Raw genomic sequence first — 17,848 nt, forward strand, 5'->3', positions numbered from 1 at the left:
GTTTCGCCTCTTTAAGTATCCAGGGTCATGAGAATACAAAGGAAATGTTAAAACCTACGTTGCGGGGGTGACTATGAAGCTTAAATTCACCTGTGGGTGGGACAGACTGGACAGAATACCTCCTCCTGAACAGGTGTTCAATCAAGGCGAGGTACTGTCTTTGTCATTATGGAGGAGCCAAGAAGCCTAGGACCTCCATGAAAACAATTCTGGTTCTCTGCAGTCTGCTGCGGTGGGAGACAGGCATGCTGTAAAAAGAAGACCTCTCGGGGGCCCGTTACCCACAGGGGTGGGAATAAGCCTGTGGCAGTTTCTTCTGCTCTAATGGGCAATCTTTCAAAGGGGTTTTCTTATTTTTCATGGCAATCAATTTCTCCTGAGACAGTTACCCTCCATATGTTCTCACTTTTCCACTTGCTATAAAGAAAAATAATTCTGAGCACATTAACTTGCCAACAATTCCTGAAGAAACTGGCAACTCTCCGTATACATTGGCCAGAATTTGAACATTTATTTTGAGAAGACAGATTTCACTCCAGTTAAGAATACTTACTTACTTTTGCCAAGTAGAGAAATGTATCTACCATTTCCTGCTGCTTCAGGGCTGATTTAAACTGTTTTTCTGCTTCACGATACATTCCTAACCTAAGAACAGCCATTTTAAAAATGAGACATTCAACTTAAAAATAAATGCTACAGCACTTATTCACACACACAGGATATAAATAGAGACAAATCACATTTCTAAGAGTAAGCGTGTACCGAAAAAGGTAATGTAACACACACAAATTATTATCAGCCTTATATGTAGATAGTTGAGCACAAAGGTGCCCATTTCCCACATTCACTGTCCACATAACCCTCCAGTGGTGCGTAACAAGTCTGTCCACGGCCTGGACACAGCAGGACTAACAGCTGCCTGCAGCCAAAGCGCATCATTTTACCACCCAAAGAGCTCATAGTCAGCTGGACAGCAAGTGACCCGAGTAAATGCGCTGGGTCTCCATTTTATTAGAAGAACTTAAGGATGGCGTTTCTTTGAAAACATGGTCTACTCTGAGACAAAAGCCCATTTTTAAAGCCCCTTTTAAACTGTTTTGATGTAAGTAGTAATTGCTTCTTGAGTGATACAGTTACACCGTTTAATGATTCTAGAAACATTTTCTTTTCCTTTTTTATCTTCATATCTGATACAGATTGTCCTAGTCTACAAATGTGAGATTTGTTCCTTGTCTAACGATAATAGTTAGTCCTGATATCAGCCCCATTTTTCTGCCCAAGGAACATTTTATTACTACTGAATCAGTCATTAGAGCATTAAAGCTCAATCATTAAAGCACACTTGAGCCTGCTCTAGATCTGTTGGGCTTTCTCCTAACGACTCCTCCCTAGTCAGCCAAGAACTGCTTAGGCACTTTATGATGCTTTCATTCTGTGAATAATTGTTTCATGGGATGTTCCATTGAGCTGCTTTCATTCAGAGCCTTGACAGAAGAGCTCTGACCTTCTACCCAGGTTGTCTAAGTTGAGCACTGGTATGGCTACACCCAAACAGCTGTTGGAAGATATGGGATTGAGGAGGTTAAAAGGGACCCCCCAAAACTGCCCTAAAGTTAGAATGTGTGAGATGGCAGAAGCCCCACCTCTTCAAGGTTCCCACAACTTTTACCAGGAATATTCACAAAATGTTACCAAAGAGCTCTCAAGTTCTGAAATACAGCATAGTTCTATAGAAAGCTTCAACTGAGCATTCAAATCTTAAGCATGTGGCTAAAGTTCAGCCACACTTAATTATCCAGGAGAGTACGTACATTTCTATCTAATATGCCGTCTCTTCCCAAAAATGATTTAAAAGGGATTATAGGGGCCCCTCGGTGGCTCAGTTGTTAAAGCATCTGCCTTCAGCTTGGGTCATGATCCCAGGGTCCTGGGATCGAGCCCATTATCAGGCTCCCTGCTCAACAAGAAGCCTGCTTCTCCCTCTCCCACTCACCCTGCTGGTGTTCCCTCTCTCGCTGTGCCTCTCTCTGTCAAATAAATATATAAAATCTTAAAAAAAAAAAAGATTATAATATAATCCTGTAAGATACATATATAAAACAAGAATATGAAAACAAAGATTTTTTTTAAACAATAGTGATGGAAAGATAAATAAAAAAAAAAAAGCAATCAAAGCCATTTAGCTACGCTGGGAACCAAAGAAAGGAAGGATGGGTCATATGCATTTGTTTAATTACTGCAGCCTCAAGAGATAACTTCTTCTCATACTAACAAAAAGGAATAACCACATGGGTTTTTCTGCAAAGGAAATTAAGTGGGCAATGTATAAAGTCTAGGAATAAGGAAAATATCAGTCAAGTTCATGAATACAGGTCAATAGCAGAGAGTCAAAGTCCCAAGATAAACCCACCAACTGCCAACCTTTGCTCTCCAATTTAATTCAGTAAATATTGTCAAGCACCAACTGTATGCACATTTCATGATGCAAAAATGAAGATTAAAACCATGCACTAAAGGCACAAATAAGAATGGAACAAAACATGTTCACAAATAAACGGAATCATATTATGGCCAATAAGAGAAAAAAAAAGGTATGTTGAGAGCACAGAGGAGGATTGAGCCAAGATAGTTTCAGGGAGGAAGTGACAGGCACGATTTTGAGAGCTGGACAGGGTGGGGAGGGGTGGGGTGGGGGGACACCTTAGATGGAAGCAAAATATCAGCACAGGCACACAGCAGAGTGCACAGCATGGAAGAGGAATGAGTTGTTTGGTTTAACTGGAAAGGAGGACACGATAAGTAACGGGAGAAGGGAGTGAGGGGGCAAGCATGGACCAGGACCAGATCAGACATGCTAAACTTAAAATGCAGACTTCATCCTAGAGCTCATGGAGATTAGCCAAAGAATCCAACAAGAGCTGTTTTTTCCACAAGTTATGCTGACGGTAGTATATAAGAAGGATTGGGGGAGCAAGAAAATGGGGGCAGAAAACCAAGGTAAGAAGCTAATGGCACAATTCAAACAAACTAAAAATCAGAATTTAGGCACTGGAGTGGGAATCCAGTGGTAGGGGAGCTACTGTAGACCATCCGGCAGAATTTACCGGTCAGGAACAAAGCGACTAAAGTCAACTGGGGCTCCATCCTCTGGTAATCCATCCTTGACCTCTCCAGCCCAAGTTAGGAGCTCTTTCTCTGAGCTTCCTGGGCTTGCTATCACAGTGGGGGCCATGCTTATCACTGTTTACTGTCCTCTCTCCCCCACTGGACAGTAAATCCTTTGAAGGAAGGGCTATCTAATAAATATTTGTAACCCCTGTGCCTGGCTCGTTAAATATCTTAGTGAGTCAGGAGTGCTGAGCACATACTAAAGATGAGAGGCTGTTAAGGGACAGAGGAGAACTGGGATTAATATGGCAAGGTAAACTCATTTAAATGCCATCTTGTACAGATGGCAGAAGGAATCCAAATTGTGCTTTTCTTTAATTATTAAAGATTTCTTAAGGTTTTGTTTAGAAGCTCAAGATTTCAAGCTTGCTTTCAGAAATTACATTCATAAAAATTTAATGGTATAATGCTATAAAATTACCTTTTAGTAGAAAATACTTCTTCAGTCTAGTAGCAGAAAAAACACTTAAGTTTTATGTAAATTATCTAAGTGGAAAGTAGTCTTAATTTCAACCAAAAAAGAATAAGCATCCTTTTTATTTCATTTATATATTTCCTTTTCCTCACGGTGTTTGGTAAGTAAAGTTCGTAAGTACTAAAGGATGCTCACAGTAACTGGTCTACCTTGTTTTGAATACCAAACAATGTATTTATATTTGTAAAATACAGTAATTGCCCATTTCAAATGCTCCAATACCAGGCAACAAGTTTTAGTTCTCATTTACTAGCTGCTGTATAATATTCATAAAATTAATTACAACTTTTCTGACCTTTCAATTAATTTGCTTAAAAATGTGTGTAGGGGCACCTGGGTGACTCAGTTAGGCGTCTGACTTTTGATTTCAGCTCAGGTCATGATCTCAGCATCATGCGATCAAGCCCTGTGTGGGGCTCCATGCTCAGCAGGAAGTTTGCTTGAAGAGTCTCACCCTCTGCCCCACCCCCATTTGTGTGCACACTCTCCCCCTCCCCCAAAAAAGTGTGTTTAAACATTAACTGAATTAATGTAAGAATATTCAGATCCTAAACACTGGAATTATACAAGTAATAAGAGAACTGGAGTCAGAAAGCTGAGCTCAAATTCTTGTTCTACAAGAATTACAGGCTGTGTGAATTTGGACAAGTCACTTTATCTTTCTGAAGCTCAATTCTTCTCATCTGGACAAAGAGCTAATGATAATAGCAATAATCTCCAGCTGCTGTGAGATTTAAGTGAGATAATGTGACATGTGGACAAGCAAGCTCTAAACTGTGAAGCACTTTACAGATGTGAGGCATCAAGGAACATAAAAAGATTTGTGAGCAAGAGAAGAGGAATGGGAATCACCAGACAGTTCTAACAGGTCTGTTACTAACTAGTCTTTTACTAAGGAGTTCCTGATGCAAATCACAGGCTTTCTCTGGCCTCAGCTTCCTCACCTGAAAAGGGGTGTTGGATCTGATGGTCTCAGAGTTTCCTCTGCCCAGCACTACCATTTTGTTATTCCAAAGGTATAAGTTCTTAGTGCTACCATGCTTAAATGCTTTCACACCTAAGTCAAAGACATAGTTCTCATTTCTTCCTGAGGAAATCAACCCACAAAAAAATAAGGATCAGAGTTGAGACTCTAAAATGTGCCACCTGTCTAAGCCCTTCACAAATAATCAAAATTTTACCTGTAGTAACATTTTCCAATCTGCACTTTCCACCACCAGTCCTTGTACTGAGAGTGCTCTGTGGAAAGGGCAGCCAAGTCCAAAGCCTTTGAAAACAATTCATTTTGGATTAGGACTTTCTTTTTGAACAATGAACAGAAACAATAAATAATGAAATAAACCATATAATTAGCATCAATCAAAACATGCATTAGAAATCAGACAGAAACTCAAGTTGCTCATGTTTCCAGATGGCTCCACCAATTTTCCCTAAATAATCAGTTCCAGACTGGAGGGCTGGCAGCAGATGAATAGTAAAAACTGATCAAAGAAAAGCAGATGTACAATATATTAGAATACAGTTTTAATATACAGAGCACAAAAAGGCTATTAAAAAATCCCCTAAGTTGTATGCTCTCCCCACCCTTTATCTACCATCCAATGGGTCAAAGCGCCTCTAAACTCAGCGGCAGCCGAGCCTTCGGTATGTCAGCCAGGTCCAACTGCAGGCCCCACTTGAAGACAGATGTAGAGAAATAGAGAAAGAGCAACTAAGCAGAGAGGAGGAGGTCTGGAAAACAGCATCATGAAGCGCCAAAGGGGCAAGGGCACTTGGATATCCGTCATCTTCCATGACAACCGTTCTATCATTCTGACCCCAGCTCACATCTAGTGATGCTGAGGGTCAGACTCACCTTTGCTGCAGACTGAAACAGATCTTCTGAGCTGCTTTCTTATTTTACATGTGTTTATCCCTTTCCCTCTCATGTCTTCTAGTTTGTTCCTTCTAGTGTTTATTCAAGATCAGACATGAGATGACTAAAAGGGACTTAGGATTTTATACAGAAGAAGTGGAAACCTTTTGGACAAAAAGGAAAGCAAGTCTATCTTTACACAAATTTGAAGCTCAGATGAAGATCTGGTGAATTAAAACTCAGGTTATTAGTTAAAAGAGAATTCTCATGTTTTATTATATTTATTATTTGTTCTCTCAAGGTTGGAAAGCTCTTATTCTTTAGCCAGTGTTAGTATTACCGTGCTAGCCAACAGTTAAAGTAACTCTCAGATTTCAGTTCTATAGCTCAGAATATATCCCATATTACTGTCCATGTCTTAATATGAACTCTTTCCTGAAATGTAAGCCAGATGAGTTCCTACTGCAGAATTAATAACTTTTCTTTGTGTTTCCCCATCTTTTCTTGCTCCAGGGGAGACTTTAAATATGCAAGCTCTTTATAAAGGGATGATATCACCACACTGAGGTTCTAATGGACCTGAAAAAATCAACACCTCTATTGGAAAGCTATGGGAATTTAAAACAAGCCACACAACTTTCATATGCTTATTTTCCTTTTTCCCCAAGCCAGAAATAAAAGTGGAAGCCAAAAAATGCGGGGAAAAAGTGTAACTTTCATTAGCATTATCTCTGAAAATACTCAAAAACCGTATTTTTGGTCAGCTCAATTGAGGACTCCATTGTAAATATCTGAACATATTAATTTTAACTTAATCTTTACAAAGAACTCTTCCAGCAGATAGATCATATTCACTCTCATGTTTAATATAACAGACCTTCTAGTTTTTCAGAAAAATATGTCACTCTAAATTTGTCACATATTCCAATTTCCCAAGGTTAGGTTTAGCACTTACTACAGGCTGCTGAGTTTGCTGATGGTTCTAAGACAAGTCTTCCTATGTTAGATGTCTCATGTTTGTGCTGAACCGATTAAGGAAATTAACATGAACTGTTGATATAGAATAAAAATTGTAAAAAAATATATATATTTTAGTGATCATTCATCATATATACACTGAGGATTCACTAGACAAAACTATTTGTGACCATTTCAAATGGGCCTTAAGCTCCCTGAGGAAAGGTACTCCTTCTTACATGTCTCTGTTGTTCTGATATGTTTCTATGCTATTTTTTTCTATTTTTTATTAACATATAATGTATTATTTGCCCCAGGGGTACAGGTCTGTGAATTGTCAGGCTTACACACTTCACAGCACTCACCATAGCATTAAAAGGCACTCGGGAATGATATATTGATTGAATTAATTCTATTCCTTATTTCTGACTTTTATTGAAAATAAAAGTCAAATAAACTGTCATAGTAATAAGATTCATAATGAAAAGCTATTAACATTTTAAAATGTTCTTTTTTTTTTTTTTTTTTTTTTTTAAAGATTTATTTTATTTATTTGACAGAGAGAGATCACAAGTAAGCAGAGAGGCAGGCAAAGAGAGAGAGGGAGGGAAGCAGGCTTCCTGCTGAGCAGAGAGCCCGATATGGGACTCGATCCCAGGACCCTGAGATCATGACCCGAGCCGAAGGCAGCGGCTTAACCCACTGAGCCACCCAGGCGCCCCAACATTTTAAAATGTTAAAGCAATGACAGATCTATATTTCTTTAGCCTTTCCCAATTTTTAAAAACAAATGACTACATAATATTTAAAAATCTTTGAATAATTTAATCAATCTGATATCTAGATATTAATGAAGGTCTAGAATGTCCTATAAAAGCCGTAAGTTTATAAAAGTCCGTAAGGAGAGGGGACTTGGCAGATCTAGACTACATGATGTTTGTGAATATGCCCAACCAAGTGTCCCAGTGTATTTCTGAGTGAACAGTGCTCCAACCACTAATATTTTTTTTAAAAACCAGCCATCCTTTAGCTATTGTTTGAGTTGCAACAACTTTAGGATGATGAAATTAAAGAGCATATGGAAATAAAGATTCCAGAATCAGCCCACGTGCCACTTTAATTTTGCCAGTAGTGCCAATATCACCCCAAAAGGCACAAGCGAGGAGGGAAGAGGGTTAGTAAGGACTCAAAGGCAGAAACAGAGTTTTCCATAAATCAACTTTACTTATCGCCTATCACTTCATAACATTCTCTGTAGTTACGTACACTATCCTCCAGATTTGTCTATAGAGAAATACAGAATCATCAACCCACATGGCACTTAGTTTTGTCAGTACTGCCCACACAAATGGAAAAAGCATTAAGAACGGAAAGACAGGAGGATAGTTTTCCATGGAAGATCAATTTCATTCTTTCTTAACATTTAAGTACAACTTCACAGTATCCTCCCTATTTGTCTATATTATATTCTCTGTATCTGTGTGAAATAGTTTATTGAGAAAGAAATTTGGAGGCCACCCAGAGTAACTAATATAAAAGTACCTCTGATTTCTTAAGGGTATTAAAAAACCAATTTCTCTCCTCTCTTTCCAGCTATAGTGTAAAACATAGTTTGGGAAAAAAAAAGGTATAAAAATGCACAAATGCTTGCTTTCTGCTCATTTCCTAAATCCTTCCCCCATTGAAAAAATAACATTAGTGGTAAAAATCTAAAGTGACATCTTAATGGAACAAGCTGATCCATAACAGAACTATAATGTGATGAGCCCATAACAGAGTAAAAAAACAGATACAGGGCATCTGTCCTACTCGATACCGCTCACATGCATCACAGCACCAGTATGCAGGCATTCAATAGTTCCTTGTTTGAAGAATAACCCAATCAAGCAATAATTCAATTGATAAATTGATGAATAAAAGGAAAACAGAGGAACGAACAATTTGTGCTTTTTACTAAGTAAAAAAAAAATTGCTTAGTTTCATGTTCCATAAAATACGTGTATTGAGAGTAAGCAGATGAAAATAACAAGCAGCATGCAATTACAAGCATTTTAATTTATTACTGCCCCTAAGTTGTAGCTAAACTTACAAATGAAATGTCACTATAATATTATTAAAAATTTTGGAAAAAACTGGATAAAATTCTAGTGAAATTAGATAAATTTCCATTAGTACCATCAGCTGTAGATTTTTTTTTTTAAAGATTTTATTTATTTATTTCACAGACAGAGATCACAAGTCAGACAGAGATCACAAGTAGGCAGAGGCAGGCAGAGAGAGAGGGGGAAGCAGGCTCCCCGCCGAGCAGAGAGCCTGATGCGGGGCTCGATCCCAGGACCCTGAGATCATGACCTGAGCCGAAGGCAGAGACTTTAACCCACTGAGCCACCCAGGCACCCCCAGCTGTAGATTTTTATTTACTATTGTAATGTAAGCTATTGGCACCATGTAGGCATTAATAAATATTTGTAGAATTCATACAATATCAACCCTGTAATGCTTTTATTTCCAATTTTTGGTAATACCTTCTAGTATATGTTATAAATATATATGTTTAGAGTGATAATTCTTTTTAATGTATGTGTTAAAGTGTATAGTCGTTGGCTTAACATTATAAACACTTTTCTGTTTCTGCCCAATTTTTATGATTATAACTTTTAATGGCTGCATAAAGACCCAGCACGAAGTATGTTATAATTTACTAAGCTCATCTTCTATCATTGAACATATAGTTTATCGTCCAGGTTGCTTTGCTACTACGACCAATGTGACAATGAACATCTTTGTAACTACAGCACTTCTTTGTGAAATTTCTTGAGAAGGGAAATTACAGAAACAAATTAAGTATGTTTACAGCTATCTGTTTCATATTATCATACTCTTTTCCAAAATATTATACCATTTAAAATATTATCTATAAAGTATCAGTATAAAAATTACTCTTCTCTCTCCCAGCATTTTTCCCAATTTTCATAAACATAAAATTATAAGTCCAAAATTCCTTTAACTTACATTTTTGTGTTAGAAAGTACATCTCTAATGTGCTTGTTTACTGGCACTTTCTCTAATGTAAATTTTCTGTTACTGGATCATTTCCATTTCCATAAAACATTTCCTAACAAAGTCAGATGAGCTTTTTCCTATTTACAAACACTAACATTTTAAAATCATGCTCATGTACATATTTCACCCCTCTGTTGTCCTTCTATGTTTCATTTTGTTTTGTTTCTGTTCACTGTGCAGAGATATAAATGAATCAGTTAAGTCTTTATCCTTTGTGATTGCTTCATAAATCCAACCAAATCTGTGAACTATTCTATTGCTTACTGGCTTAATTTTTTTTAAGATTTTATTTATTTATTTGACAGACAGAAATCACAAGTAGGCAGAGAGGCAGGCAGAGAGAGAGAGGAGGAAGCAGGCTCCTCGCAGAGCAGAGAGACGATGCAGGGCTTGATGCGGGGCTCGATGTGGGGCTCAATCCCAGGACCCTGGGACCATGACCTGAGCCGAAAGCAGAGGCTTTAACCCACTGAGCCACCCAGGCGCCCCTGGTTTAATTTTTTAAAAAATTCTTCAGTCATCAAATGTCTACAAGAAGTCTTTAAACAAATTTTCTCAACAGTGTTGTTTACTGAAGTATAAGGCTCTGATTCAAAAAGAGTGAAAAAAATTGCACTCAATGTTGCCTGTTTTTGGAGTATTAAAGAGTTCCTAAGAATAAAAATAAAAAATGTGTAGGTGGAAACTTTAGCTCTCAAACAGAATTTTGTAATACTCCCTTACTATTGAGATCTGACAATAATTTTTGCTGTGCCTTTTCTCTTAATTTGTGGACTTTCTCCATTGAGTCAGAAGACACACTCCCTCCTATTTGTCTGTTATATGGAGCTTTGGCCTTCAAGTTCTGTTCATGCTCCCAGGTCTATTTTCCTGTATTAGGAGATCTAGCATTCCAGCTTTCTATTAATCAATGCCTTTCAAACCCTATTCTTCAGCAGTAGTTCCCAACCCTGGCTGAAAATTCGCATTGCCTGTGGAGCTTTTATCAACAACAAATTTACCAGACATACCCGTAGGGATTCTGATTCAGAGGGTCTAGCACGGATCCAGAAATCCATTATGTTAAAATCACCAGGTGGTGCAGAAACAGTAGGATTTAGGAAATACTTAAGAGCCCTAGGCTTTGAGGGGCTGGAGCTCACGTGGTGGAGTGAGGAGGAGGCCGGGTGGGTGTGTTCTTGGTCGGCTACTTCTGCTTGAATTCAAGCAGCCCTGCTTGCGTCTGTTTTACACAGCAGGAGGAGATTTCATGCTGCTTCAAGAAAAAATTTGAAAGTCACTGCTCTATTTGTTTAAGGTTTTCAAATTTTAAAATTTTAAGACGTTCAGATTTTTTTTTCAACCAGTAAATATGAAGAACGGTGAAAACATTCTAAAGTACTCAGATAATATGTAAAGGTCAAAGTCTGTTAGACTCTACAGAGTCCTTAGAATCCTTAGAATCTTTAGAATATCGAATATAAGTTGTTAGTGCAGAGAATAAACCCTATTTTATTTCAATGTGGTCGCTATTCCTCAACACCATCATATCAATGCCAAGATGTAGAGTGACAGCCTCAAGATGAATCTATTGATAAAGACACCATCACCATGATCTACAAACAGTGTACAATCCGTCTACATTCTGAACCCATCGTCTGCAACTCCTCCCCTCACAGACAGTAAAGGGAAGTCTGCAACTCCTCCCCTCCCCAGCCACCCTGGTCTCCTTACTGTTTCTTGAACAATCCAAGCATGCTTCCACTCAGGGCCTTTGCAGTTAAAGTTCTCTCTGACTTACAGATTCTTCCTACACGGGACTGTAGGGTCTGTGCCCCTCCATTAGATCTCTGTTTAAGCGTCTTTTCAGAGTAGGTATCACTGACCACCTTCTACCCTCCACCCCCAAAACAGCATCTTCCCCCCGCAGCACTGTCCAATCCCCTCGCTGCTTTCGGGCTCTGTTGCTCTCACAGTACTTATTATCCCAGGACATGTGATGTGTTTCTAAATTTGCTAGTTGTCTCTATTCCTTGCACAACCAGGATATAATCTCCAAAAGAGCAGAGATTTTGTCTGCCTGCTTCACTCTGTGATCTCAGGGCTTAGAACAGTGGCTGGCACATTGTCGTGGCCCAGACAGTTTTAGATGAAAGCATATATGTCTCTTTAATCACTGAATTAATCCTCAAAAAGTCCAAGACACAGCTTTCTGCTATGTAGAGACTGACTCCCTTATTCGGATGTTTCTTTATAGGGGCAGTTTAACTACATGATATTACATGTCTCACTGGAAGCCTCTACCCAGCTTTGTATTAAGTGAAAATGGCATGTACCGACTTACAGGAAACGTGTGTGACATCTGCTCCAGCCTTGGTTTCTCTTCTTCCGTACATGGCCACACACACTAGCACCTCACGACAGACAACTTCCACGTTGTGTGTGTGGGGTGCAGGCTCTCGCCAACAGTACCAGTGGTATCTCCACTTGGACAGCTTGTCACGATCTCAAACTCAAAACGCCTTCAAGTGAATTACGCAGCTTCCGTAGAAATTGACTTCCTTCCCTAATTATCCCATTTCTGTTACTAAAACAGTCCTTCTTCTCATAACATCTTTAGGAGGCAGATTTGATGTGTGTCTTTCCTCTGTCCTCCACATCTAATTTATCATCATGTTCTGTCACTTCTTTCTTTAAAATGTCTCTTTGATGCTCCCATTTCTTAGTAGATGGCCTATTTATTTCTCACTCTATACCCTGTTCATGTTTTTACTCTTTCTTCACATTTATTTTCCTTCCTTCTCCCAAAAAATCTGACTGATTTTTTGGCTCTTGATATCACCCCTCTGATTTTTTTTTCCCTTTGCAACCTGGTGACAATTTCACAGCTTGGCAATTACCTCTTTAATTGTTTCATTATGCCAATTTTCTTTTCTCAGCTAGATTGCACAGCTTATAGAGTCAAGAAAACAAATATTTTTATTAGTTTTCCTAGTACATAGCAGAGTGGTTGACACACAGAAAACACAACTGAGGAAAACATTTTTATGTTCCTGAATATTTAACATATGGTTATAAAGCTTTTTCCCTAAACTAAAAATAAAATGAGGGAAAACACTATCATTAGACACTGCAGAATTAACTATGTTTAATTTGACAAAATTTGTGAGGTAACTGGTCATTTGCATATTAGCATGTAAGAGTGAAATAAATAAAGTCATAAGTATAAAACAAAATTCTGCTAAGAAGCTACCAAGGTAATTGAATATTACTGAAGCTCGGTGATGGGTGATACTCGCTCATATTATTTTCTCTACTTGTGCATGTTTGAATTTTTCTATCATAAAATGTTGGGGGGGAAGGGGTGTATTACAAAGAAATAAGAAACACTTATATGACCTATAATAATAGCCTATATGGACTACAGGAAAAAATGGATCAACAGTGCTAACTATTAGCATGAAAAAGATACTGTAGCATAAACACACTATGCAACATTCTCAGTTATCTGTATCTTGCTCTTCAGTGGATATCGACATACTCTCTTGGACCAGGCACAGTTCTTACCAATTCTATATTTATAATAAATTTTCCTGTTGTAACTGATAGTGGATTTGAAAGTATCAGTAATGCTCCAATTTTTAATAATTCCATCTGTTTATAAGGTAAAAAATAGAACATTTCAGAATCAAAATCCCCAATGTCAGAAAAAATTACAAGAGAAAACAGCATGAATTCAAAACTTACGGTCTTAACATCATTTTCATGATGAAAGATATACTCAAACAAAGCCTATGAAGAAAAAAAAATGCCAAAAATACATTAGATTTTATTTTAACAAAAGCACTGTATTGTTATATCAAGACTTAAAGACCATTTTGACAGCAGCTCGGTTGAACCAAAATAACAAGGTACTCTAAAAGTACCTTTACAAGTAAAGGGTCTATCCATTATTACAATCACCATTTTAAAATATAGCGATTTATACCTGATTCCTGTTTTTATAGAATACAAACTGGAAAACTCAAATAACTAAACAGTGTTTTTCGTATTACACATACTATTTTACTAGAAAGAGACAAATGAAAAGACCAACTTTGGAAGTGCCCCAAACAGATTCAGCCCATTCTATTACACACTCTACCTATGTAGTAGAGTGATTATGACATTGATAATGACACTTTAGACATGGGGGAAATCTGGAAGTTCCTTTTGAAACAAAGTAGAGCTTGAGTGTAAAACAGGCTGTGTAGATGATGACTGTAAGACCCATTACTGTGCTACTTCCCTCAGCTCATCTGGATAAGTAAGCATTTACGGAATTACCCCTTGATGGTATCACATTTGTCCATAAAGCCATTACTGTATACTTGCAAAGAGGCTAGTGTATCAATGTTATTACCAGAGAAAACTTAAGAGGCAACCAAAGAAAGAAAAAAGAAGTCAGGACCAGGCCCTTCTTTTAAAAACGATACCTAACCCTCCATTTGTTCTGTTATAAAAAAGAAAAGTTAGAAGTGTGGTTGGTGCTACCATTGCTGTGAAATGAAACTCATTAGAAGTGAGGTCTGATGAGGAAAGGTGGATTGGAAACCAAAGATAGGAAAACTTGGCATTCTTTTCTTTTTCTTTTTCTTTTTTTTTAAAGATTTTATTTATTTATTCATGAGAGACAGAGAGAGAGAAAGGCAGAGGGAGAGGGAGAAGGAGGCTCCCTGAGGAGCAGAGAGCCCGATGTAGGGCTCAATCCCAGGACCTTGGGATCATGACCTGAGCCGAAGGCAGATGCTTAACAGACTGAGCCACCCAGACACGCTTACTGGGCATTATTTCTAGAACACACTAAAAAAGCACAAAATCTAGTTCAGTTTAAGTCTATTAACACAGACCAGGTCTGTTCTGGAAGCATGAGTTTACCAGAGATGCCTTCATGGGACTGCACTCCCTGGACAGAAAACACCAATAGGGGGCGCTGTTGGGGGGGGTAGGGCCAGATGACAGTTAAGTGACTGACTCTTGGTTTCAGCTCAGGTCATGATCTCAGGATCATGGGATCGAGCCTCACATCAGGCTCCACACTGAGTGCAGAGTCTACTTAAGTTTCCCTCTCTCACTCTTCTCTGCATCACCATCCCCCCACCTCTGTCTCTCTCTTCTTCTCTCAAATAAATAAATTTGAAAAAGAAAACAGCAATGGTACCAACTAGCCATCCAGCCACCTCAAGTAAATGGCCTAAAAGGGCAGGAGAACTAGATATTCCATATGAGTTCCTGTTAATACTCCATTCTCACAAAGGGAAAGAAGTATAACTTCGCAATTCTGCTAAGTGTAGTTAACCAGATTGCTTTCAAATAAGAAATTAAGAAAAATGTCATCAGTGTTATTATAGGATAATTCCCTATCAACTGACATTTCTTTTTCTGATTTTAATTTCAACTCTGTATGGCTAACAAACATTGTATTCCCCAGTGTTTGATATTTAGTAAATATGTTAAACACCATTAGAACTAAGATTCAGAATGAACTCAGCGCTAATGCACAGAATTCACAAAAATTACAGCTACAAACCTGGGCTAAGCTTAGGCCAGTTTCAGCACCAGCTAAGTGCTCATGTCTCTGAACTATTCCAAACAACTCCAAGTTTATCTTTAGACTGAAAAGATCATGGACCTCTCAGGCTCCTTCTCTCTTTCTTTCTCACTCTCTCTTACCATGCATACACATACTTACTTTCACTCTTTCTCTTTAATTTAAAGGAGCATCTAATCTATTTTTTAAGATTTATTTATTTATTTGAGAGAGGGAGAGAGCACGTGTGCACATGGGAGTTGTGGGGAGGATAAGAGGGAGAAAATCTTCAAGCAGACTTCCTGCTGAGCACAGAGCCAGATACAGGGCTCCATGTCCCAACCCTGAGATCATGGACCTGAATCTAAAGGAAGAGTTGGACGTTCAACTGACTGAATACCCTAGGTGCCCCAAGCAACTACTCTTTGAATAGATAGAATTATTAACATAATTCTCCATAAGGATCACTCAGGCCAGACAGTGACATAGAGATGCCTGCCTAATTACAAATTAGAAGTACATATTTTTTTATCTTCCTTTTGACAGTCCTAAAATTCTACATGGATAGCAAATCATTTTTCTGAGAAGAGTCCAAGATGAAAAAGAAAACACACACAGACACGGATGACCTTCTAAGCTTCCTTCCACAAAGATGATTCTGCATATCTGCTTTCTTTGCTATAAATTGCTGTTCCTTTTTCAACAATAGCCAAACTATGGAGAAAGCCCCAATGTCCAATGGCTGATGAATGGATAAAGAGGATGTGGTGTGTGTACACACACACACACACACACACACACACAAAGAAATATTACTCAGCCATCAAAAAAGAATGAAATCTTGCCATTTGCAATGATGTGGATAGAGCTAGAGAGTGTTATGCTAAGTGAAACAAATCAAGTCAGAGAAAGACAAATACCATATGATCTCACTCATGTGTGGAATTTAAAAAAAAGATGAACATATGGGAAGGGGGAAAGAAAAAGAAAAGCAGAGAGGGAAACAAACCATAAGAGACCCTTAACAGTACAGAACAAACTGAGGGTCGATGGAGGGAGGTGGATGGGGGATGGGCTAGACGGGTGATAGGGATTAAGGAGAGCATTTGTTGAGATGAGCACTGGGTGTTTGTTGTATGTAAGTGATGAATCACAGAATTCTATTCCAGAAACCAATATTACACTGTATGTTAACTAACTAGAATTTAAATTTTTTTTAAAAATTGCTGTTGTTTATCAGAGGAAAAAGAATTTCCTATAATGATGGTATATAGACTTTATTTCTGATGGACTTTTCTTAATTCAAAAGACTAAGAGAAGCTTTACATAGTTCAGTAATTAAACATTTCCATTTCAATCAAGACATTGCCTTTCCTTCACCATTTTTTTTCTATATCCTACAATGTTGTTATGATAATATATCTAAAGGTTACTTCATAACATACAATCATTTTAAGTACATACCTTTGCCAATTTAGGTTTCTGGGCATATTTTGTTAAATTCAGTCTAGATAAGTTTATAAAAGGTCCATCAGGACTTGTAAGCATGGAAGCCTATGGGGGAAAATGACAGAACAAGATCTGAAACTTTCTCTTGAAACATAAATTGAGTTTAATGAGCATAAAAATTACAAAGGCAATATAAGTAAAAAAAAGAATCACCTGTGAAAAACCTTCCATATAACCTTCCACAATAACAAGAGCACAAAATAATATACTATAAAGTTACTTTCGTAATAGAAAACTGTGGTAAAGCTGTCAGAATTTACCGTTCCCAGCCTGACAAATCTTCCAGATGAGCTGGTGATGGGGCGAGCTGTGTAGGCAGTTCTGGGAGTTCTGATGGCCTGCTCCATAGTGCCAGGTCTTCCGCTCTGTGTGCCAGGTCTAAGGAAACCTGTGATGGGTCTTCCAGCTTGAGTGATTGGCCTGTGGAAAGTGTATGTTGTGAAAATACAAAGAAGGTCAATAAAGGAAGATTCTCCTACAGTCTGGTCACTATTTAAGGATAGAGGGTATGAAAGAGAAGTGCATACCTGATAGCTGGACTAGGCCCTCCCGTCTGATTAGTTCCAGGGAGTTTCAAAGATGTGCCAGGGCCTATGAGATGAGATGGCAAATTCAATTAATATATGAGTTACTAATCTGTAAAAACTGTCAGCTAATGTAATTTTCAGGAATGCGCTGGTCTAGTGAAAAGGACATTAATAACAGGAAATGTATTTTAGGGAAAAATGTGTTTGAGACTGATATTTACTGAATATCTATCATGTTATTTTATGTTATCACATGTAATCCTCACACTAAGTCTGAAAGGCAAGTAATATTCACCCATTCAGCAAAGGCTTAGAGGGTTAAGCAAAGAGGTCAACCCGTTAGTAGAGCTGGGGTTCAAACTAAGGCTAGCAAGCTCCAAAGATACTCATAGTTTATTTCTGATACAAAATCAAGAATTTAGACATTTTAGCTCCAAAAGAGCAAAACGATGGGGGAAAAAAGTTCACTTTTAACATGAACCATATGTATTTTTTTTCTCAATTTTCATTTGAAGCTTTAAAAGTTATTATCTTTTAAACATATAAATGGCTGATAACTGTTATAACTATCAAATTCCAGCAAGACCACCACATGTCATGGCAATCACTCAATACCATTTGTGCCAGTACATCTGCAAGCTGGGGACCGGGCTTTTGTGACAACACCAAGAGGCATTCACAGGCCAGCGTATCACCCCATCACTTCACATCATGCATGAGAGCAAACCACCTTCAATTATTACAGT

The 17,848-nt window shown here is 38.1% G+C and overlaps 1 protein-coding gene across 5 annotated transcripts in view; it reads right to left on the reverse strand.

Annotated features, from left to right (window-relative positions):
- TTC8 (tetratricopeptide repeat domain 8) overlaps window positions 1–17,848 on the reverse strand; it is a 57,997-nt gene that overhangs the window by 20,448 nt on the left and 19,701 nt on the right. The window contains exons 3-8 of one of the 5 annotated variants that reach the window (XM_080809170.1): window positions 17,103–17,166; window positions 16,836–16,995; window positions 16,531–16,620; window positions 13,245–13,289; window positions 4,825–4,910; window positions 558–645 (exon numbers count right to left, since the gene is read on the reverse strand). In XM_080809170.1, the coding sequence (XP_080665296.1) occupies window positions 558–645; window positions 4,825–4,910; window positions 13,245–13,289; window positions 16,531–16,620; window positions 16,836–16,995; window positions 17,103–17,166 (533 nt within the window). Of the gene's footprint in view, window positions 1–557; window positions 646–4,824; window positions 4,911–10,528; window positions 10,586–10,660; window positions 10,977–11,841; window positions 13,024–13,244; window positions 13,290–16,530; window positions 16,621–16,835; window positions 16,996–17,102; window positions 17,167–17,848 lie in introns of those variants that run through there. The other 4 variants (XM_080809173.1, XM_080809174.1, XM_080809172.1 and 1 more) reach the window with 4 other exon arrangements.

This window comes from Martes martes (genome assembly GCF_963455335.1).
Source record: "Martes martes genome assembly, chromosome: 7".
Classification (NCBI taxonomy): Eukaryota; Metazoa; Chordata; class Mammalia; order Carnivora; family Mustelidae; genus Martes; species Martes martes.